Source organism: Anguilla anguilla, chromosome 12 (genome assembly GCF_013347855.1).
Source record: "Anguilla anguilla isolate fAngAng1 chromosome 12, fAngAng1.pri, whole genome shotgun sequence".
Taxonomy (NCBI): Eukaryota; Metazoa; Chordata; class Actinopteri; order Anguilliformes; family Anguillidae; genus Anguilla; species Anguilla anguilla.
Window position 1 is genome coordinate 3285001 of NC_049212.1, and position 24809 is coordinate 3309809.

General features: G+C 45.4%; 1 protein-coding gene across 17 annotated transcripts in view; it reads right to left on the reverse strand.

Moving 5' to 3' along the window:
- Positions 1-24809, reverse strand: part of LOC118209620 (latent-transforming growth factor beta-binding protein 4) — a 133092-nt gene that overhangs the window by 63964 nt on the left and 44319 nt on the right. For all 17 annotated transcript variants that reach the window (XM_035385119.1, XM_035385116.1, XM_035385115.1 and 14 more), the window contains exons 6-8: positions 16075-16302; positions 11828-12108; positions 10818-10920 (exon numbers count right to left, since the gene is read on the reverse strand). In XM_035385119.1, coding sequence (XP_035241010.1) covers positions 10818-10920; positions 11828-12108; positions 16075-16302 — 612 coding nt within the window. The remainder of the gene's footprint in view (positions 1-10817; positions 10921-11827; positions 12109-16074; positions 16303-24809) is intronic.

A 24809-nucleotide genomic window follows, 5' to 3' on the forward strand; every position in this document is an offset into this window, starting at 1 on the left:
AGGGTCTGGCACTGTTACTCATATAACTGAGAGGAATGCTCGCTCTTATGCTCTCTTACACAGTGAGTCACTGGATAAGGGCGTTCGCTACGCTAAAGGAATGCGACGGAGTGAAATTATTCCTGTTTCCATGGAAGTAACCGACTGGACTGTGGGCGAACTCCTGGCCCAGGTGTCGCCTCACGGGAGGGTCGCACACCCGATCCGCCGCCCTGATTCTCGGCACACTGCTACCTGTGGTATGCGAAGCGGCACACAGGCACCCAGAGACACGCGTGTGAACACGCCGCGTCTAAGTGGGCCTGGTCTGGTCACTCAGAGCCAGCTGGCCTGGCAGGGCACGGGGCCATGCCGTCGGTCACACTCAGGGGCAGGTAGAGGCAGTGCCGGGGGGGCAAAAGGTTGTGTGAAATTCTTCAGCCCTGGTGCTGCTTCCCGAGGCCCTGCTTGTTTAGCTGTGACAGCCGCGTGTGAAAGACACACTGACCCTCCCGTCTCCACACACCCCTCTTCATACAGAGAAATGAACAGAAAAGTCATGAGGCCATGAGACCTGCGCTATTGTGAGGACGTGGGTGTGTGTTGTAAAGCAGTATGTGTGTGTGTGTGTTGTAAAACAGTACGTGTGTGTGGGTGTTGTAAAGCAGTATGTGTGTGTGGGTGTTGTAAAGCAGTACGTGTGTGTGTTGTAAAGCAGGATGTGTGTGTGGGTGTTGTAAAGCAGGGTGTGTGGGTGTTGTAAAGCAGTACGTATGTGTGTGTTGTAAAGCAGGAGGTGTGTGTGTGTTGTAAAACAGGACGTATGTGTGTATTGTAAAGCAGGATGTGTGTGTGTGTGTTGTAAAGCAGTACGTGTGTGTGGGTGTTGTAAAGCAGGATGTGTGTGTGTGTGTTGTAAAGCAGTACGTGTGTGTGGGTGTTGTAAAGCAGGATGTGAGTGTGGGTGTTGTAAAGCAGGATGTGAGTGTGGGTGTTGTAAAGCAGGATGTGAGTGTGGGTGTTGTAAAGCAGGATGTGTGTGTTGTAAAGCAGGATGTGTGTGTGGGTGTTGTAAAGCAGGATGTGTGTGTGCATGTGTGTGTGTTGTAAAGGAGGAAGTGTGTGTTATAAAACAGGGTGTGTGTGTGTGTGTGTGTGTATGTGTGTGCGTGTGTGTGTGTGTATGCGTGTGTGTGTTGTAAAGCAGGAATTGTGTGTTATAAAAGAGGATGTGTGTGTGTGTTTGTGTGTGTGTGTGTGTGTGTATGCGTGTGTGTGTTGTAAAGCAGGAATTGTGTGTTATAAAACAGGATGTGTGTGTGTGTTTGTGTATATGTGTGAGTGTTGCAATGCAGGGCTTTTCAGGCCCGGTTCAGGGGGGCAGTCCACAGGTTTTCCAGGTTCTCTTCTGAGCAGATTTTCCATCTCATTTAAAGAGCAGTGGAGCGCATTCCACACTCTGCTTCCCCTCCTGCTCCCTCAGACACTGCTAATCCCTCACCAGCCATCTGAACAACACAGCTTCCATCAGGCCTTCCACACACACACACACACACACACCACATACACACACACGCACAAGCATACACACACACACACACACACACCCACACACACACACACACACACACACACACACACACACACACACACACACCACATACACACACACGCACAAGCATACACACACACACACACACCCACACCCACACACACCACATACACACACACACACAAGCATACACACACACACACACACATACCCACACACACCACATACACACACACGCACAAGCATACACACACACACACACACACACCACATACACACACACGCACAAGCATACACACACATTCACCAGCACACGCGTGCTCACGCACACACACGCACAAGCGCACATGTATGAGCACATACAGACACATGCACACACACACACACACACACACGCACTCACACGCACTCACACGCTCATGCATGTACGCATACACATGTATACACACATACACACATATACACACATGCACATGCACACACACACACACACATGCACAAGCACACACACGCACACACACATGAACACACACAAATGCACAGATGCACACATACACACACACACACAGTACAATACCGGTTCTGTTACAGCGTTCAGCCCACATAGATTAATGGAATAACGGTTAAAATGGAATGTAAAAAAAAACTGTTAATAACGTTCTTATGATGGCATCACGCTGGTGTCTAAACAAGAAACGTGCAACTAAACTGTGAGTGCAGTCTTGTGTTTGAAATGTGTTTTATATTGCAATAACATTCGGCTAGGTGTTCAAATTAGCATAGACTGTTAAGGGTTTTACTACACATTTTAAAGAACCAGGTTCTTAAAGGATCTGAATTTGTATTGTGAATGTTATTCCTGATTTTGAGTGTAAAAACAAGGGTGAGGAAACACAACCTTTGTACGCAGTTTGGAGCAGATCTGAGTGAGATCAGAATAACATGACACATTGGGGTATACACTCCAGCCCACGAAAGAGAGGCGTGGCCCTTTTCCTTCACTCAGTCACCGTGGTTCAGCGGGAGATAATGGAAGCGGCTGTGTGTCTTTTAGTCTGCCTAGTATGTGTAAGTAGTGCCAGTGAACTAAGATGTGCTCGTGATTTATTTTGGTTTCCTGCACAGATTTGCGCTTGGTGTTCTGTCTGCAGTGTAGGGTGAAATGCACTTGGGGGCGCTAGTGAACACACTGTCACAATGGCCTTGGGCAGTAGGGGTGGCAGAAGTGCTACAGCTCCTCCTCCCCACATGCTGATGTGGCATTTGCATAAACACTCTGGAAAGCTTATAAACAGAGAAAATAGCCAGCAGTTAGCAAGAAAGAATACAAAATCTATGCAAGTCATTCCTTTTTGTGTAAGCTAACTATATATATATATATATATATATACTATATTATACAAATTACTTTATCATTGATCATTGACAATGATAATCCCAACTGTGCTTCCAACACCATATTACTTTTGTCCCACTGTGCGTACCCTACCATGGAGGTCTGCATGGGTCTCTATTATTTAGGCCACACCCGTCTGCTCTCGCGGCGTCTCCTGCCACACCTGCCCGCGCCCGCCAGGACTTCGTTCCCAGCCCGCCCGCACACACAGGCAGACACAGGCCAATCAATGCACTCAGATTCGGGCATGCACTGGGATGGAGATTCTTGTCCTTGTCAGGTACTGAAAGCACAACAGTGTTTATGCCTAGCACTTCTTCCCCATTCAATACAAACTGATTAATTCCACCAGCCTGTCAATACATTTTACTCATATGTGTTCCTAGCAGCAACTACCCACTGATTCTTCAGAAATTTCAAGCACTTGTTACAGCTGCAGTTATGCACGTCATTTCCTGCTGCTGCACATGAGATTTGTTAATTAAATACATTAATTCATAAAAAAAACTCCATGATTTCTGCCACAATTTTCAGTTTTATGCGATTTTCAACAACTTTGCCGTGCCTGCTTCATGACTTTAGCCAATATTTTCCGTGACAAACACTGGCTAGTGATAATAACTACAAATAACAAACAAATTTTAAAAATCTGAGCTCAGCATATTCCCAGTATTTACTCAAAATGTCACTCCCCAGTCCCTTCATCAGCAAACAACCCACACTGAAACTCAACATTATTACAAATGATCTTTGAACATCTGCACAGATGTAGCCAAACGAACAATAATTATGTATTGAATTTGCAATGAATTAGCTATTTGTTTGAGAACAGACATTGGCTATATACCTTTATGGTTGTTTACATGCAGGTGAAAAGTGTGCTGACAAGACTGTCTCGGACTGTTTGAGTTGGCATTAAGGTGAAATACGTTTTATAAAGCGATTCCCCCAAGTTTCCACTTACAGTGCCCAAGGGTGTGACATTTAACGGATTGGACCGCAGCCTGTGGTTTCCAAGCAGAAAAAAACTGATGAAAATTTTACGTCATTAACCAGTTTATAAAGTCATTTTCTTGATTTCTCGTCACAATACTTGAAAGTGTTCATTTCTAATCCCTGCACAAACAGTACATACACGCATGCACGCACAGGCACACACACACACACACATGCACACAGGTAATCACACACACACACACACACACACACACACACACGTGCACACAAAGGTACTCACACACAGTATACAGATAGAACTGCAGTTGACTGGGGTCTGAAACCACAGACAATGCACCAATGTCCCTCCCTGCCCCAGGGTCCCACAAAGTTCCCAAAGCAGCGGGGTGCCCTACGGGGCAGGCCGAGTCCTTGGAGAGGAGCCTCGAGCCCCACTGTAGGGGACCTGTCTGGGAGTAGTGCCCACAGAGGGGCGGGTACAGCACTCCCACCCTGCAGACCCGGAGGCCCCTGAAACCATACGGAGGAAACGGAAGCTTTTAGCTGGCGCTCCTCAGGCACTTCCTCAGACACCTCTGAGAGGAGAACCATGTCCGTTCCCCTGGAAGGACCCCTTATCTACGCCTGCAGCGTAAAGCCTAAACGAGCTATAAAGCGTCCGTGGCTGTTGACCTCACTTCCTGTTCCTGCCGGCTGCATTCAGGAGAAGATAAGCAGTAGAGGGGTCGGCTGTGGGCTGACCGCAATGGTTTGCTCTGTGTTTTTTTTTTATTTCCACAGTTTTACCTGAGCCTGAGTCACTTCTTCCAACATCACAGGGTGGCAGTGCAGTACAATGGGTAAGGAGCTGGCCTTGTAATTTAAAGGTCGCAGGTTCGATTCCCGGTTAGGACAATGCGGTTGTACCCCTGAGCAAGGTACTTAACCTGCATTGCTTCAGTAAATATCCTGCTGTATAAATGGATGAATGTAAATGGAATATAAAAGTTGTGGATAAGAGTGCCTGCTAAATGCCTGTACTGTAATGTCTGATCCTTCTCACTTGGCTATTAGGGCAGGTGTTTTAAAGGGCGTTTTGTGCATGTGCTTTATACAGCTGTCTGTGTGTAATGCAGCTGGAAAAAGATTTTTTGCATGTATGCTATTTACAGATGACTATGTGTACGCTAGCTTCAAAGCAGGTTTTTGTGCATGCATGCTATTTACAGACTGCGTTAGAATGTAGACTACTCCTGTAGTTAATTAATCTCTATCACTCTCCATGTACTTACATCCCTGGGCATACATATGTAACTGTATCTGTAGCTACAATACAGGGAAATGTTATTCAGGCCAAGTAATTTTGAAATATATTTCTCCCATATGGTAATGATTCTTGTGAGTTTCTTTGCTGCACTGTTTATTTATGGAAGGCAAATGCCAAAAACATGCTCATTCATCACAGTACACAAGGTCATGACACACACACACGCATGCACACTTTCCCCTCGCTGGTCATGCTGTAGTGCAAATGTGTGAAAACTCCAGTCCTGCCAAGGTGTGAATGTCCTATCAGCCTGACAGGACCACAGTACCGAATGCTGCCTGACCTTCGTTTAACTGGCGAACAGGAAAGAGTACGTTAAAAGGTCAGCAGAAGCGACCCAGGGTGGAATCATCAAGGCTCAACAGCTGAAGCTGAGGACAAAAAGATTTCTGGACTGGGTTTGGGCGCCTCCGCTGGAAATCCGGGCATGCGGTTCACAGGCCGCTCTTCCCAGTAAACAAAACAGAAACGAAAGCCATCTGGAGGCGGGAACAGAAACGCAGAAAGCCCGCTCCGCGGCTCAAAGCCGCGAGCGGCGCACGCTGGCAGATGCACTCTGGGAATAACGGGAGGCTCCGTGCCTCTACCTAGAGCCCCGAAGAGCCACAAAGGACTGGCTGTTTGGGCCCCCCCCCCCCTCGTTTTGTTTGCGTGGTCCTCATCCAGGGTTAATGGCTGACCGCGGGTGGAGTTGTGCATACGGAGAGAATCCCTTAGTGGGTTAGACCTGTCAGATTTACTGATTACTGGTTGAACTTTCAAACAGAGAAGCACTGATAATATTTAGCATCAATTTGTTTTCTTTATCTCCCCAGCGGAAAGAGGAAGGTTGTTACAATGCATACCGTGTGCCCAGTCAGAAATCTAATAAAACTCCGGCTGCCTTTGGAAGAGGGAACCATGGATAACAAATTGATTAAGATTTGTGGTTGGTAATTGAAAACAAAGTCGAAATTGTGCATACTTTCCACTGTATATCATGCAAAATAGCATTTTCGTATTTTGTTTTTGGATATGTTTTGCAACTGCACCCTGGAACCGGAGGCCACTTTTGTAATGAACATCTCCCCTTGTTTACTGGTGTAGTCTCTGTGTCTCTTCAAAAGCGCTCAGCATTTTGGCAATATAAACAATGAGAGAATTGCTATGGAAACAAAAAGGTCACTTGCGAATTCACCACGTCCTTTCCCTTAAAAACTAACACGGACCAAAGCAATGCACCGATAAACTGTGATTCCAAGAAACTGCCCACAAATATCTAACTTTAAAGGGACAGCCATCTTGAAGGTTTTCTGACGTAATTTCAGCTTTAGTGTTTTTGATTGGCCCAGGCAGTTAGGATATCTCAATAACTCACAGAAGTTTCCGGCGACCTGCAGGCCTTACAGTGGCTGTTATAGAGGCATTTGCTGCTTTGGGGTATAAAGCAAGAAAACAAACTTAAAGTAGCTCCAAAGCAGCTTGTACAGCAACATTTATGCCTCTAGAGGGTGCATGGGAGTACAGTATATTACCTGATTATTTCTTAAAAAATAACACTTTGATTGGAAAGATTTCGTATGGCGCACGCAGCCATGCAAGGCCCCTCCACTCAAAAAAACTAAACAAAACATTATAATGTTATATGTTTATCTGGACAGGGACTGGAAACACGACTGCTTTGGAATTACTTGAAGTGTGTTTTGTTGCCTTAAACCACATGCACCCATACCAGCCATTGTAAAGCTGACAGGTTGTCAGAAACTTGTGTACTGTAAACGTGTAAACGATCCTTCATTGCGTATTGAAACTCTATGGGCCAACTGAAAACACATTGGAACTGAAATAATATAAAAAACAGAACCCAAACTATCCCTTTAACGTTAGCCTCAGTGTTGTGTACAAAAATATACAAGACACCAGACTTAGTCTCAGTGTTTTGCACGAAGACAAAAGACTTCTCCCCCTCCCTGTCACTGAGGTATGCCACACTTTATCTGGTGATAAAGGGAGCAGAATTAAGATTTAAAATGAGTCACATCACAAGGTTGTTACAGTTGAGGCCAAAGGTTTACATACACCTAGGCTAAAGATATTCAAACTCAGTTGTTCATAACTCTGCACATTTCTCAATTAGGGCATCTACTTTGTTCACATCAGAGATAATTTTAAAACAATTGATTAGAGACAGATTTATTTCAGCTTTAATTCACTATATCAGAATTCCAGTGGGTCAAAAGTTTACATAGACCAAGTTGACTGTCTTTTTAAACAGTGTGGAAGATTCCAGAAATCGATGTAATTACTTTTTAGAAGCTTCTGATAGGCCAATTGTCATAGTTAGGAGTTAATTGGCACCTGTGGCTGTATTTAAGGGCCTACCTTTAGAGCCACTGCCTTTTTGCCCTTGATACCATGGGAAAATCCAAGCAACTCAGCCAAGACCTCAGAAAAAAAATGTGGACCTCCATAAGTCCGGTTCCTCCTTAGGAACAATTTCCAAACAACTGAAGGTACCACAAGCATCTATACAAACATGTGTATGCAAATATAAAAATCTTGGAAACACACAAACACTGCATCATTCAGGAAGGAGGCACATATTAACTCCCAGGGCTGAATGAACTTTGGTCTGAAAGGTTCAACTGAACCCCAAGACAACAACAAAGAAACTGGTGAAGGAGTTGGAGGCATCAGGTACCAAAGTATCTACATCCACCATTAAGAGAATCCTACATCGCCATGGCCTGAAAGGCTGTTGCACAAGGAAGCAGCCGCTACTCCAAGACCGACATAAAAAAGCCAGAATTAAGTTTGCAGGTGATCACCAGGATGAAGACCTAGCCTTTTGGAGGAGTGTTCTCCGGTCAGATGAAACAAAAATTGAACTGTTTGGCCATAATGATCAGTGCTATGTATGGTAACATGAAATGTGTGGAGTTGTGAAAAATTGAGTTTGAATGTCTTTAGTCTAGGTGTATGTAAACTTTCGGCCTCAACTGTATACCCTTTTTGAGTGAGAGGAGAGTGCCATGTGAGCCGTATGCACAAATATGGGAAAGAAAATACCAGTCAAATGACCTCGGGCTGGAAGAACGTGCTAGAGTGATATTTTTAGTAATACTTGATATCAAGAAATTAGTGCTGGGGTCGCCTGTGTTTCTGAGGGTCTGAGTACAGACAGCACAGGCTGAGGAGGGCTGTGGGTGGGGGAGGGGATGAGAAACAACAAATAAATGCAAACGATATCAGTGTGTGGACCACATGCTCCATAAAAGGTAAGTCTACAGATTGCTTGTGAAATGAGAGGAATGGAGGCAAAAAAAAAAAAACATGTGATCGTGGCCAAAACCGAGTGATGAACTGCTTTTTGTAGCAACGCTGGCTTTTTATGTTATTCATTACATACGCACTCACCAGTGCACTTTATACATAGATGGTTAAAAGGAGAAACGGCTCAAATTTAGAAAGGGCAGCCGTGCCAGGAAGAAACATATTTGTCTTTCATGAGGTCAGTTTCAGAAAATGCAATAATTTATAAGACACAGGGCTCTGTTTTCCAGCTGGCACCGGGCCATCGCCCAGGCAAAGGGGCATTTTCCTCATGGATTTTGGCATGCCTGAGTGTCAGTGAAGATCAAGCACCAAACTACAATTTTTTCTGCCCACCTGCTCAGGCCAGGTCCATGGCGCGAGTCGCAGCCCAGCGTATGGTGAGCTGCCAATTTTGTGGGTTTTCCCAAACAACGTGCAAATGATCATAACCTTTTCAAAATCAAATCATTTTTGTGGGTCATATGCTGTCCAATTTGCCTTTGATATAAATCCCCTGAGAGGGAAAAATGCACACTGGACTGCATCCATTGCTCATTGTCTGTTTTCTGTTTTTATTATGTTAGTTCCAGTATTTATTCAGGGTTGCCAACTCTCACGCTTTTGGTGTGAGACACAAGACTTTTTCTCACGCTACACAAACACATCTCACAGAAAAACAAAAGGCTGCAACTGCAAACAAAGCCGTTCACTGATTAAACAAATTATAGCCTATATCAGTTATCACAGGATAGAGTCCTGTTTATTCAGCATGGCGAACTGATATTGGCTCATAAACATCTGTAATTCTGCACCAATAACATTTCTGCTTGTGGAAGGGTTCACAGCAGCAGGCTGCCTTTAGATTATAGCAGGGCTGCCAACTTGCATGCACTGAGCATGATCCATACGCATATGACCACGATCACACGCTCTCCAGCTGGTAGTCCTGTCTCTAACGTGGTCAATTCAATCCAATGTACAATTTTCCAAAGCCGTTCTGCCAGGACAACCCCAACCCCCCCTCCCACCCTAGGCCTGCGATCGCAATACGCCCCTACCTCACCCAGCACCTCCTTCCCGGTCCCTGAGTTGGCAACCCTGATTCTTTTCTGTTTTTAGCAATGAAGATAAATAAGATTTGTGGCGCTAAGTGAAGATTCATGCTGTGTATAAACTTGCTACTCAGGGGTCACCAGAGTTTTGAAACATAGTTGTTTCCATAAGAAAATAAGCTGGAAAGCAGTAGCACCATTCTTCAGGGACACCTTTCTGAGTTCAAATCTTATTCATGTTTTGAAATGTATTCTTTACCAACCCTAACCTGAACTCCAATTAATAGTAAATCTCATTTTCAAAAGAACAGAAGCCGCAATACACCAGTTTCAACAGCAACAATACAAATAAAATCAGAACAGTGAACAGAACAGAGAAATGTAGAAATCTGAAGGGCATTTGAAATATTCATCAGCGTGAATTTATCTACAATATACTATTCTGTTAGTGATGGATACCCCACCTGTGCCATAAGCGTGTTTGCAGGTTAGTAGCATCAAGGTCAGGAGTCTCATACCCCCGGAGGGCTGCAATGCCTGCTGGTATTTGTGGTTTCCATCCAACTGATAGCCGATTAAGGCCTTGAGAGCAAGGTGTGTGGATTTGTGAGCCAATCAACAACTTAAATCAATTAGCGGTTGCTCAAAACACTGTCACCACTGCAGCAGATTAGCATGATGGTTAGGTTATCCAGGGTTACAGGTTTAGTGTGGAGCACCGCAGTAGTACCCTTGAGCACGGTACTTGACCTGAATTGCTTCTGTAAATATCCAGATGTATAAACAGATTCTGTGCAAAGAATGTAAGCTGTGTAAGTCTCTGAATATGAGAGTGTGATAAATGTGCGCATGTAAATGTAATCATGTGAATGTGCCTTAAACACACCAAAAACCAGCAAAACCTGCAGCTCCACCAGGGCTGGATTTTGACACCCGTAATCTACAGATATTTGAGGAATTGCAACAAATTAATTTTGTTCGAAAATACGTTGCTCAGTAGTTGGACTGCAGTGAAAATGGTAATTGCTTCAACCCTCCCTGTCAGAATGGGATGAGGCTATCAAATCGTATTTCCTAAACCTTCTCCTTCTGTAACACTATTTTAATATGATGTTGCTGTGTGAGCAGTGTGATTTTTTCGTTCATTAGGCTGTGGTGACACTAGCTGAACTTGAGTTTAACTGTGGGATCCTTTTTCCAGCAGAGTTGAAGTGGTAAGTCACCCACATCGTCCCTAATGGCTGATATTAGGGGGAAGGTTCTGGAAAGGGTGGTACCCACCTGTTTTAGAGGGGCACAAGGTGCATTCGTTGATTCCCCAGGCCAGTCCCGCCCCTCGACAGCAGGTCTCCTGGCTCCTCAGCCCTGGGAGGGGGGAGCTGCACTGAGGAACGTGGAGTGGAAACACATGGTCACATATTTCCCCCGTTCCGAGACACAAACCCTCCCTCTACACCCACCCTGTTTACCCCACCCAAGACCCAAAGCCTCCCTCTACATCCCACCCACCCTGTTACCCCCATCCCAGACCCAAAGCCTCCCTCCACATCCCACCCACCCCATAGACACGACCGCAGGCACATGATCCTTGTAAGCCCCGTTCAGGCCTGTAACCAAGAAACTTTACGCAGCTTTTTACAAGACTGCTTAAATGCAGCAGTCAAGCCAGAATGCGTTCAAAGGGAAGACATCGGAACAAGCTCATCTGTCAGATGAAAGGCCTCATTTGGCATGGAAGTTGAATTAGTGTGAATGATGAGGTCATGTGCTGTTGCCAGAGCAATCAAACACACACTTGTGATAAACCCTCGTTTAACAGTCAAGCAGCTTGACCAACGGGATAGTGTCCGCAATAGACACCTTTCAGTCAAAACTGTTCTTAGGTATAAATGACAGGGACAAAACTTATGTCAGGGAGGAATGTTCCCTCTCACGACACAGGTGTGAAGCCAAAAGCTTGTGCTATAGGTCATGTGACAAAGCAAAGAATCAGTGCTGGGGGGAAGAGACCTGCGCCCAAAACATCAATCTTATTTTTAATGGTAAATATTTGATGGATAAGGTGTTTATTAACAGATGATATTTAATAAAATAGGTTTGTACCACTGGCGCAGTTCCACCACGACACATTAAATATTCCCCATGAACCACTTCAGTGCATATGCAACTCTACAAGGGTAGGATTTTCTCCGAATAATTATCATGAAGAAATCTGCTGATGAAATATGGAACTATATGGACTGTTTCGTTGGCATAAATGTGTACTGAGAGAAAATGAGATGGGGCCTGACCTGGCCATTGCGGACCTCCCGGAAGCAGTACTTGAAGCCGGATGACTCCGTGTAGACGGAGTCCCCGCGGATGGTCTGGGCCTGGACCTGAGGGGGCGGGGCCTCCGCCCTCTGGCCCGGCTGCACGGTGTTCCGGGTCCCCGAGAGCCCGGCTGACCAGGTGACCGTCTCGGACTGCTCCCTCACCGTGGGCCCGTACCCCACCTTCACCACCTGGTGGATCTTGACCGTGGCCTCCGGGGGGTGCTGCACCCGCACCTTCACCATGGACGTCCCCGAGGCTGCAACACACCACAGTGCGCGTTCACAGGCCCGGTCCTGATCTGCAGGGGCTCACTGCAGACTGTGAGGCACAGACACGCTCACTGCATCCCAGTGCTCACATCCTGGATGAGCTACCAGCACTGAAACAGTGCCAGATCCCACCTCACACTCCAGCCCTAATGCTCACACCCAGCTCCCCCTGCTAAAACTCTCATACCCAGCTCCCCTTGCTAAACTCTCACACCCAGCTCCCCCTGCTAACACCACTTGCACACTTGCTGATCTGCACTCTCAAACAAATCACAGACTCACAGATCCTGCTTTTTGAACCACTCCCATTAGTACAAATTTGATCCCACTGCGACCCCCACAGTTTCAGTTCTCACAGCTCAACGATTCAGAATTTACGCTGCCAAACAGCCCAGCCGCTGTTTGCAAGCTTGTGCATGATAAAAATCACAGGCTTGCATTACTGGGCCATTACTGTACAAATTACAAAGGAGAAAAATGAGTCTTCATCCAATTTGCTTACGGAGTGTTTTCCCTGTGCTAATTAGTGAACCGTGCCTCCAGCCCAGCGAGAACATAAACAGAATAAAGGTGCTGTTTGTTCTCCTCAAACACGCAGTTGTTTTGAGTCATGTTGGCTTCCCACCGTTCTGTTGGCTGAGGTTAAACTTTGGCACACAGTATTCCTGGTGGGAAAAAGCATGCTCACTGCCAATGGGACCAGACTCAGCGCATAGCTCCAGTTTTGAGTCATTTCTCAACCTTGTTCTTTTTTTAATGACTGAAAGAATAACAGATAATTGGTTAACTCTGGCTGACTCCCACTGTTCCAACTCCGTTCCTCTTTAGGCTGCCTTTCCACCACACACTCCGTCCCTAGCAAGAGGGAAAAAGAACCCGGCTCATTAGCACAAAACTCAACATGTCAGAGGCCGCTCTTCACCTCTCCACTATCCACCACATTGCACTGGATAGTTGAGTATGCATTCCATAAGGATATCAGAATGTGCAGGGCCGGCCCGTGGCATAAACGCTCTATGCGGTTGTTTAGGGCCACAACCGCTGGGGGTGGGGGTGGGGGGGGGGGGGGGGGGGGCACACAACCATGAGGGGGGGCCACACGATCCAATGTTTATCTAAGGTAAATAACGTTATTTTCGCAATTACGTTATTCATCCCCTATCGCGGAACTAGCGGTATAAATTTTAAACGGAATGGCAACTGAACATTTCATAGCAATGTAATGGAAGAAGGATTTTGGATTTTACCAAGCGAACCCTAGGGCCGGCCCTGAGAAGGCATAATGGATCATTTATAGATTACTGAAGGGCTACTAGACTCCAGGTCTTGTGGGCCTCACTGTCTGTAGGTATTAGCTCTAACCATGCACTACACCACCAGATTTCACCAATGAGCTCACTTCCTGAAACAAGAAGGTACAATCATTTGTGAAATCAGATGGTGTAGTTCCATAGCACTGTATTATTGTTTCACAAATAATGAGTACTGAGGACCCTCAGGCTTTTCGTAATGCTGCGTTTAATGTTTCCTTGAGCTATATTTGTCGAGAATACAAACCATAAGGTGAGAGCATGTTTGAAAACAGCGTAAGTTCACTGTCTTGTGTCTCATGAAGATCTTCTGAGGACTTCTGTGGCAGTCTTGGTTAAAAAGGGTTCCTTTAAAGAGGCCTCTTTTTTAAAACAGGGCTGTCTGACCTCTCACAGAAGCAACGCTGTCAGTCAGTTCTCTCATTGGCCAAAAAAAACAGAGGTTTATGAGTGTTTTTATTTTTAAGGCCCAGCTGAGCATTCCCCCAAGAGCTGGGCTTCTCTTCGAGGTCGTTAATAAGCGTCTCCCAGGATTTGTAAAGATCCCCGAGTGAACTTCCACCCAAAACCACCCCATCCCAGGTTCACCCTTGAGCTGGCATGCGAGTTACGGCCTTCACGTTGGCCATTTTAATTACCCTCAAACTATGTTGCACTGTCTGGCCATGTCAGGGTAAGTAATGGGGGCCCTTGACCGTGTGGCTGGCCATGGCGCTCAAACAGAGGTGGGCTTTGTGCTCGCGGTTAGGGGAAGCATTTTGGGATAACGTCTCGCTCACAAGTTCTGTCACATGAAACGCCTTTGGTTCGCAGGAAGCAGAGAGAAAAACACCCAGGGCTTTCTCTCGGGGGGTGGGGGGGGGGGGGCTGGAAGTGAGTAGATTATGTTCAGCGTGCTGACCGGGCTTTGGAGTGGCGGCTCCACGGCTACCATACGGAACGGCAGGATCCAAGGGTCAGGGCATCTGGAGCAGCTCCTGAGCATTGCTAAACACGAGCTCACCCATTCTGGGAGATGGTAAAAAAATAAATATGGGCCAGTAAAATAATATCGGCTGACATGAATACTTGACCGGAGGGATCTGTAAATCTGTGTGCTTAACTACGATAAGGAGCTAATGGTTTTCAAATCGGCTGCACCCCAAGTGCGTGATGTGACCTGGCCTCAGCCACGGACAGAGCTTTTGTTGGCCGGGGCGCCATATCTCTCGAGTAACCCTCGTCGGCACGGTCGCCTGTGCGCAGGGACGTCCTGCAAAGGTAACCGGCTCAGGCCTTGCACTCCGAGCCAATAAGCTCAGCACGCTGTACGAGGCTCTCCGTCGTAGACCTCTGGCTCTGTCTGATCACTGTTCCACAGGAGAGAACACCGGCTCTCCTGACATCACTGGGTCAGAACACGCACCGATAAATACACACACACTTAAGAATCACACACATCTTTGGAAAGGGGCAATCACTCTAATGCCAATACTGCACACTTAGGTCACTGAGCATTTTAACCAAAAAGGAAAATAACTATTCAGTGTTGACAAAATGACTTTCTTGTTAATCTGTGGTGAACTCTTTTCAATGCGTTTAAAATCATACTTTTCTTAATGCTTTGATTAACAGGCGGGACAAATCCAGCCTATTCATCCAAATGATGAAAGCCTCTGTGTCCAGACAGTCTGGAACTATATTAAGTTAAGCAGTTTAGGTGGTCTGGTGTTTTAAACTGCTTACTGCCGGCTCTTCCCCTACCCCACCCTTCCCCTCATAATCACAAGCAGCCAGCCCAGCCTCTGTCATGCACAGCAGTGGCACCTCACATGACCGAATCTTCAGGAGCCAAAATGGCGGTAGGTTGTGATGTCTTCCCAAATGACAACACTTTTTTTCTTCTTCAGGTATTTGATCTGTGGAAATCCGCACTACTCAGTTGTTCAGTATTTGCCTGCTGGGTGCCCCTGTTCATATTTTTCCTGGGATAAAGGGGTTAGTCACGTACAGTACATCACAATCACCCAAAACAGGAGTAAACATGAGGTGCTTGTTCAAATGCAGAAGCTGTTAACCAATTATGATTTAGAGCGAGTGCTTCTCCGTTTCTAAATATCAGCTGTTCAGCAGGCATTAGCATAGACAGCGTGGTGGCAGCCGTATACTCCCACTTACACAAAATAAAAGCTGCCATCTTGCACAGCAACATTCCCAGTGTTAAACCAAGTCCGTGTCCATGTGTCCAGGGACAACATGCACTCTGTCAGTGTAGAAAGCACTCTGTCAGAGTTCCTTTAACACTGAACACTTCCCTTTGGGGTTCAGCTCTCTGCATGAATGAATAAAGCAGGACAGTGTCTGAGATCTCGCTGTCCCACACAACCCAGTCCAACTGGCACGCTCTGCTCACGGTTCCCATTACGAAAGAGCATCCCATGAGGGGATCGTGGTGGGGGAAACCGGGGGGGCAGGGGGGGTGATACTGAAATAAATGTTTGGGATTCAGATGCGGCCGCGTGCCTCTGGAGGAATATGTGGAAGGGGCTGGAGAGTCCTGTCCCTGACAGAAAATAAAACACACTGCCGGGCTGGCTGAACAACGCTTCACCGTCCATCATACACAGAACAGTGTCCCGCGTGTCCAAGCGAGCTGTCACTCACCACTGGCCTGGGGGTGCGACTGGCTCTGCAGGGGGAGGATGAACTCCGAATGCCTCAGCACCGCCTGATTGGCCGCCACGGAGGGGCCGGGTGGCGGCTTCTCGATGTCATTGGTGGAGGACCCGGTGACCGGGATGTGGCAGAACTTTCCGGTAAAGTTGGGCGGGCACAGGCAGCGGTCTTTCTGGATGCAGACGCCCCCGTTCCGACACAGCAGGGGGCAGAGAACTGTGAGAGACCGCCCGTGTTCATGGGAAACAAAAACAACATAACACACAACATTTAGAGAATTGAAACAAATCTGTTTCATTGTTAAATCCCTGTCTTTTCCCTGTCTACAACTAAGAACTTGCGTTCCCAATATTAATTTCCCTGCAGAGCAATGCATAATGGAAAATGATATAAAAATAGTGACATCATGAGAAATTGCACCATTTTTCTTTGATTTCACAGAGTTGCTCAACAGATTACAACACAATACGCTGGTCTTAATATCTCTGAGAGGCCTGGCTGTTGCGTGCACCCAATGACATCTCTGCCAAGAAGAGATATCAGCAGACAAACTGGCTCAAGCAGCACAAGCTATTTGCATCTGTCCAACAGGCATCTACTCCTCCAACACTCTGTCTGATACGTCCTCACAAGCATCCTGTGGCCCTAAGTAAAAACAGAAAAATTCAGTGGAGAAAGTAATCGGTTCCTTAGTCACAGTAAATACAGGGGGAACAAGGCATTTAGCCACTGCATTCAGCACTAAACTTTATCACAAAGAGAACCAAGTAGCAAAAGATTCAACTCCCCAAGAATGGATATCCAATACAGGGGCACTTTACAACAGAAGCTATGCTACTGCACCAGCTGGCAAACTGTGCACTATGACTGTAGTAACAGGACAGAACTGGAAGTGACATTTTTCTAATTCTTCCAGAGAACAGAAGGGATACACATTTACAGTGAATGAGCCAATGGACTCACAGTAGAAGCACGTGCACTAGCAAACATTTTCTGATTTTGTGGTTTCGTGGTGTTGTGGAACAACCCTGTCTGCACCTGCTTGTGTGATTGGACAGAATGCTGGATGTGGGCGTGACTTAAACAGGGAAGTTGTTTGTGAACAAAAGTAAATGCCAGATGTTCAGCCTCCAGGTCACTGTTAGCTAGCTAGCCCAGTAAACATGAAAGCTAGCTACTACTGCTACTACTACTAGTCTCCCTCACTTGCATTCCCTCTCAAAAACTGCGTTTAGGGACTAGGGTCACCTCCCAGCGAGCTGCCCCCATCACGTGTTCAAATCCAGCATGTTACGAAAGTCTTTCTTTCATGAAGGAGACATAACCTGCTGGCTACAGCTATCGTAGAGACATGGTGTGAGAGGACTGTAACTTTCCAGTAAATATATTTGGTCCTTAAAGTACCATGCCTGTGGCAGCTTCCAGTAACCCACACCGAGGAGGATGACAAGAAAAGGATAGAAAAAGCGAACCGGCAAAAACTGTAAAACCCGTGCCAGTTTGGATGGTGGTGTGGTGTCACTTGAAACACATGCTAATCATAGATAGTTTACATTTATTTTGACTGAAATTTTATTGTATGTTATTTATCCTTTATTTGACAAGTCCAGTCTCACTGAGATCTAAAATCTCTTCCAAAGAGAGACCTGGCCAAGAAAACAGATGAAATATTACATTTTCACTGCAACCAGCAAATCGCTGGAATGTCCTATCATACAATGAAAATGAAAAAAAAACGGGCCATACAACAATCCGAAAAGGTCCCCAGCTCTGTGGAACCCCAGGTCTTTAACCCCAGCTTTAAATTAACCTAGAAAAATGAGCTCCTTTAATGTAAAACATTTTCGAGGTTTACTCCAAGGAGCAGGAGCATAACATTTTAAGACCTTGGTACCCAGCTCTGTGTCGACCTTTGGCACAGTTAAAGAAATGGGACACACATTGGACATTGTGTGTGTGTGTGTGTGTGTGTGTGCGGGCATGTGTGTATCTGAGTGTGTCTTATTACCTTTAGAGGTCAGAAGATCTTTCTCATTTCTAATCCTTTCTACAAGACACAAAAATGTATTGTTCAGCAAAACCTCTAGAACTGACATTCCTGGGAAGGTCAAAGACTTGGGCATTTCGGAGTACGTCAGCAGATCAAGTGCAGTCAAATTCAAACAGAAGCTGCTCAAAGGGGAACCATCCCTTTTCACCAAACTGAGAAGCCTGTATTCTGAGCTGCGGCTAACGTAGAGCACTGTGTAACTTGGCTGAGGAGGGCTGGCTGAGGAATCACAACTATCTGCACTGTACTTGCACGCCTGCTGCTCTGACGGTCAGGACGCATGTCGGATAGATTGCACACGCTCTCCAAGAGCCTCCTTGCCAGGAAACAAGAACCCGGGGAGGTGGACAATGAGGCAACGGGCCTCCCTGGCCTCCTTCAGAGCAAACCCGTGGTGAGGGGACTGCAGGAGAAATGAGGGATCCATTACCACCAGCTGAGGAGGACCCCCACAATCACCTCAATGAATGAGATTAACCTCGTCTCAGGCTTCCAGAGCCAGGAGCCGAGAGCAGGCCAAAGTCCACACCGATCCATCACTAGGAGCGCTCCACCTCAGCACGCAAGGCCAGAGTGGGAGGGGCTCCACGGCTCCCTGTGAGGCAGCAGGCTATTCTCTCCGACTCATCTACGAGTTTACAGCCCTTGCTCTCAGGAAGGGGCTGCTTTTTCTGACAGGAAGTGGTCGCATTTGTCTGAAAACAAGCCAGATTCCAACGCAAGAGGTTGCTGGGCGCTTCAAGTTTCAGGGAGGACGATGCACATGTGTCCCATATTGACAAGTTACCTCATTGTACGCTGTGGTGTACCCGTAGATGATGTCATGCAACACATGTGAGCGAGGTGACCTCAATGTTTGCTGTCAGGAGAGGCTGGAGTCACCAGTGGGAGTTCTCAAGAAGATGAGGTTCTCAGAGGCTGAGCTGAGCTGTTGTCTTTCTCTCTCTCTTTGAAAACAATGACATCAGCTACAGGGCACCGAAGAACAGCTGTGCCTTCTCCTCTGGGCCCTGGAATCCTCCCTCTGATCTTCTCCCTGTCCGCATCACAGCTGCCCCAGATTCACTCATTTAACTGCGGAGTTTCCGAGCAAAAACTGTAAGACTGAGTGGTTTTGGATGCAACATCTGGATTATACAAGAGTACACTGAAAAATATTAGCTAAGATGCTCTTTAACATTGTACACGCATCTACTGTGGTATGATGCTATGCATCATATGAACAATGACAAATAAAAATAAACTTGTTCACAAATGCATCAGTTCACTCTCCCTACGTTTTGACGTATGCACCATTCTTAGGTGTTCTCTGCACGTTTAGATTTTCTCCAGAAGGACTTTCCTCAAATGCTGTCTACATGCGCTGGAGTTTGCACACGCACACCGCATGACTGCAAAGCTGGGTCTATGCTCAATACAAAGGAAAGTTCAGCCGAAATCTAACGACAGCCGACCATGGTGCCAAATTCAAATGCGTCTTTACTCATTACAGCTTCCAGCCGTTCCTTTAGTGAAACTCCATACAAATGAGGAGTGCAAATTACGATTCTGCAGTTGTGATACAGTAACCACGGGAAACATGGAAGTGAAAATGTTTTCTGCACCGAAACACAAAACAATAATGGCTGCGGTGAAGCCGCAGAAATTTTGGCAGATGGAGGAGGATGAGTTGGAAGTTGTGGCCACCCTTGTCATATTTTAGATCAACTGGACAGCACAGTAACCACACATAGCACAGAGTAAAAAGGCTGTAGAACAATGTTACAGGCCGCAGAACAGGCCATAGAATGATGTCACAGGCCATAGAATAATGTCACAGGCCATAGCACACGGGTACAGGTCATAGCACACGGTTACAGGCCATATAATGATGTCACAGGCCATAGCACACGGTTACAGGCCATAGAATGATGTCACAGGCCATAGAATAATGTCACAGGCCATAGCACACGGGTACAGGTCATAGCACACGGTTACAGGCCATAGCACATGCTTACAGGCCATAGAATGATGTCACAGGCCATAGCACACGGTTACAGACCATAGAACGATGTCACAGACCATAGAATGATGTCACAGATCATAGCACATGGTTACAGACCATAGCACACGGTTACAGGCCATAGCACACGGGTACAGACCATAGCACACGGTTACAGGTCACAGAATAATGTCACAGGCTATAGCACACGGTTACAGACCATAGCACACGGTTACAGACCATAGAATAATGTCACAGGCTATAGCACATGGTTACAGGCCATAGCACATGGTTACAGACCATAGAATAATGTCACAGGCCATAGCACGTGGTTACAGACCATAGAATAATGTCACAGGCCATAGCACATGGTTACAGACCATAGAATAATGTCACAGGCCATAGCACATGGTTACAGACCATAGAATAATGTCACAGGCCATAGCACATGGTTACAGACCATAGAATGATGTCACAGGCCATAGCCTAACATTACAGGCCATAGAACAACGGGTATCCGATACTCAGGATTACATAACTTTTCAATGGCAGTGGTTTACGGCTCTTTAAAAGTTACTTCAGCAGAGAAAAGCTGTGAAAGACCTCTCAGCGCAGGTCGCTGTAATGTACATGCAGTAAGCCCTGAATAGGGTGACAGGGTGGTTTAAAGCAGTCGATCATGAATAAGCACACAAAGCTAGAGGTGTGGGGTAGCGCACTGAAGGCAAAGGAGCAAACTTGATGACGTTTGGGACCCTAATGACAGCAGAGTCAGCCTTTCATGACTGCAGTTCTACCCGACTCTTCTGTACAGCAAGCCAGTGATTCCTGATCTCCCTACAGCAAAACCATCAGATCCTCCAGTGTTATTTATTTGGCTCAGTGCTCTACCCCTTATTACTCTTTCTTTGAAATTTCAGCTTTCATTTCTGTGTATGGGTAATCTTCCAAACACTGTCATAATGATGACACAAAACCCACTCTGCCATTTCCCATTATGGACCACACAAGTTGTTTTTTTCTTCTTCTTCTTCTTCTTCTTCTTCTTCTTCTTCTTCTTCTTCTTCTTCTTCTTCTTCTTCTTCTTCTTCTTCTTCTTCTTCTTCTTCTTCTTCTTCTTCTTCTTCTTCTTCTTCTTCTTCTTCTTCTTCTTCTTCTTCTTCTTCTTCTCATTGTTGTTGTTGTTGTTGTTATTCTTGTTGTTGTTGTTGTTGTTCTTCTTATTATTATTATTCTTCTTATTATTATTATTATTATTATTATTATTATACCAGCTCCAGTGTCTGGGCCCATCTAACAGAAGACTACGAGAAGATCCCTGGCATGATGCTTCAGAGCTGTACTGGTGTGGAAGAACAGCACTGAGAGAGGACTGGGGTCTCCTCAAATCCACCCGGAGATCATTGTGCTTCTGTCTGAGATACTGTCTGAGAGTAACGGTTGTCAATTAAACATGGCACTGCTTTATTCTGGCTTTGTGCCTCTGTCAAGATGCCAGTGTTTGGTGAAAAGGGGAGGTAATATGAAACAGACATTTTCCTGTCATCACAGTTTCTGACTGTGGGATGCTAAAACTGTCCTACTTAAATTACAGGACTTTGAGCCCTGTTAAAATTCAAATAATTGAAAAACTAAGTGAAATAATGTAACAAAGCCCAAACATTCAGTCTTCTGTTATGGATACTGTCATGCGGCTGGATCACCTCTATGCTAACAAGCCGGGCTTGGTCTTCACACGGCACATATATTCACTGCTTGGCACCTTCTGTCACAGGTCATTTAGCTGTTGCCAAGGAACGATCCAGTATTTTGTTGCATTATCCTAGCACAGTTTTCATTTCTGGGTTTAAATGTTCATCAGAAGAAAGTACTACTCTGGAGGCTGACTCGACTTTTCCATCATCTGCAAAATGTCTGAGAAACAAGAGAAGCAACTAAATGGATAGTGTTTGTTTCTGCCCAGCTGCTTTTGCCCGAGTCTTTAATAAGAACCTAAAAACAAAGGTTAATGTTTAAGCCTTTAACATAAACTATGAACCCAAGATGGACATTGATGGACAAGCATGCGTGAAGCACGTCCGACAACTTGTCGCCTGATTTACAGATTCTGCTTTAAGGACACAGTTGAGCAGAATATACAAGCTTATGTCATACTGAAAGCAGACACATATAACCATATTTTTATAATCTCTAAACACCAGACAACAATGGAAGCCACCTCAACATTTGCACTTAGAATAGGGTAACATCTGCCTTCATCTCAAATGACAGTCTTAGTGACATTAGTCAAGTTTGCATTTTCTTTTCCCAAAATTTTGCACTTTGCCAAAGAAATTTCTACAGTTACACTCACATGAACCAGAAAAAATGGTGGTTCCCACCTCCTCCACACTTAAAACATATAAAATCTGGCTGTGCCCCAAATTGTAAATATGTGTCTATGATTTTTCTTTCTGGTGGTGACACTTTAACATGTTAAAATGCCCACAACCCACCAGAAGATCATTCTTTTTGAGGCACTATTAAACTGAACATACAAATTAAAATTACAGATTAAATGTGAGTTTCTGCAATTTTATGCCAAACTTACTGAAAATGAACCTGGAAAAAGAAAAAAGGCAATATTTTTAACAGTCAATATAAGAGCACAGTTAAAAATAAATATCTATTTCAGAAAATTGTGTGAACATTCAAAACTATTTTTTTTTAACCAAATGGAAAGAGGGTTTGACACTTTTCCAGTATCTGTGGAATCTAACATCTGGGAAACAATATTTTGCAGTTTTTGACATTTGTCTGATAAAATGGTGAGAAAAAAACACAGGATAGGAATGAGGAGGGGCGTATCTGCATCAGGCCAAGGCGAAGTAAGCATCACACTAACGCCAAACATCAGTCAGACTGTCCATAATGCTCCAGCTCCTACTCAAACATCAGTCAGACTGTCCATAATGCTCCAGCTCCTACTCAAACATCAGTCATAGCGGACTGTCCATAATGCTCCAGCTCCTACTCAAACATCAGTCAGACTGTCCATAATGCTCCAGCTCCTACTCAAACATCAGTCAGACTGTCCATAATGCTCCAGCCTCCTACTCAAACATCAGTCATAGCGGACTGTCCATAATGTTCCAGCTTCTACTCAAACATCAGTCAGACTGTCCATAATGCTCCAGCTCCTAGTAACATCAGTCAGACTGTACATAATGTTCCAGCTCCTACTCAAACATCAGTCAGACTGTCCATAATGTTCCAACTCCTACTCAAACATCAGTCAGACTGTCCATAATGTTCCAGCTCCTACTAACATCAGTCAGACTGTCCATAATGTTCCAGCTCCTACTAACATCAGTCAGACTGTCCATAATGCTCCAGCTCCTACTAACATCAGTCAGACGGTCCATAATGTTCCAGCTCCTACTCAAACATCAGTCAGACTCTCCATAATGTTCCAGCTCCTACTCAAACATCAGTCAGACTGTCCATAATGTTCCAACTCCTACTCAAACATCAGTCAGACTGTCCATAATGCTCCAGCTCCTACTCAAACGTCAATCAGACTGTCCATAATGCTCCAGCTCCTACTCAAACATCAGTCAGACTGTCCATAATGTTCCAGCTCCTACTAACATCAGTCAGACTGTCCATAATGTTCCAGCTCCTACTAACATCAGTCAGACTGTCCATAATGTTCCAGCTCCTACTAACATCAGTCAGACTGTCCATAATGTTCCAGCTCCTACTAACATCAGTCAGACTGTCCATAATGCTCCAGCTCCTACTAACATCAGTCAGACTGTCCATAATGCTCCAGCTCCAACTCAAACATCAGTCAGACTGTCCATAATGTTCCAGCTCCTACTCAAACATCAGTCAGACTATCCATAATGTTCCAGCTTCTACTCAAACATCAGTCAGACTATCCATAATGCTCCAGCTCCTACTAACATCAGTCAGACTGTCCATAATGCTCCAGCTCCTACTAACATCAGTCAGACAGACCATAATGTTCCAGCTCCTACTAACATCAGTCAGACTGTCCATAATGCTCCAGCTCCTATTCAAACATCAGTCAGACTGTCCATAATGTTCCAACTCCTACTAACATCAGTCAGACTGTCCATAATGTTCCAACTCCTATCAGTCAGAGTGTACGGTCCAGCTTCTATTTATGCATCTTTCATTCTCAGATCCTCAGCATCAGAGGAGCAAACAGGAAAAACAGGAAGTTTGGGCAACATTGAGCCCATACTGCAGAGAAACTGAATTAGCAGTGTTTTCATCCCTACATCCATCTAACCAACTTATTGCTGGTCAGGGTTGGGGGGAGGAGGTGGTTATCCCAGCATGCATTGGGCAAGAGGCTGGGATCCACCCTGGATAGGGCGCCAATCCATCGCAGGACACACATGGCACACACGGCCTTCACTCACACATGCATACCTATGGGAAATTTACCCACAGCCCCTGGCGTGTGGTGGCAATCAGTTGTTTCCACATTGGAGCTGCACTTTTATAACACATTTAATAATAACTACAATAATCACTTCATTTATAGGGCACTTTTCAAGCAAAAAAGCACAGTCCTTCACAAAAAAATTTAAAAACATATATATTTCTTACATTAGAATCCAGAAAAGAGATAAACGAATTAGATAACCCTTTAACACCATTGGTATCACAGGGGAATAG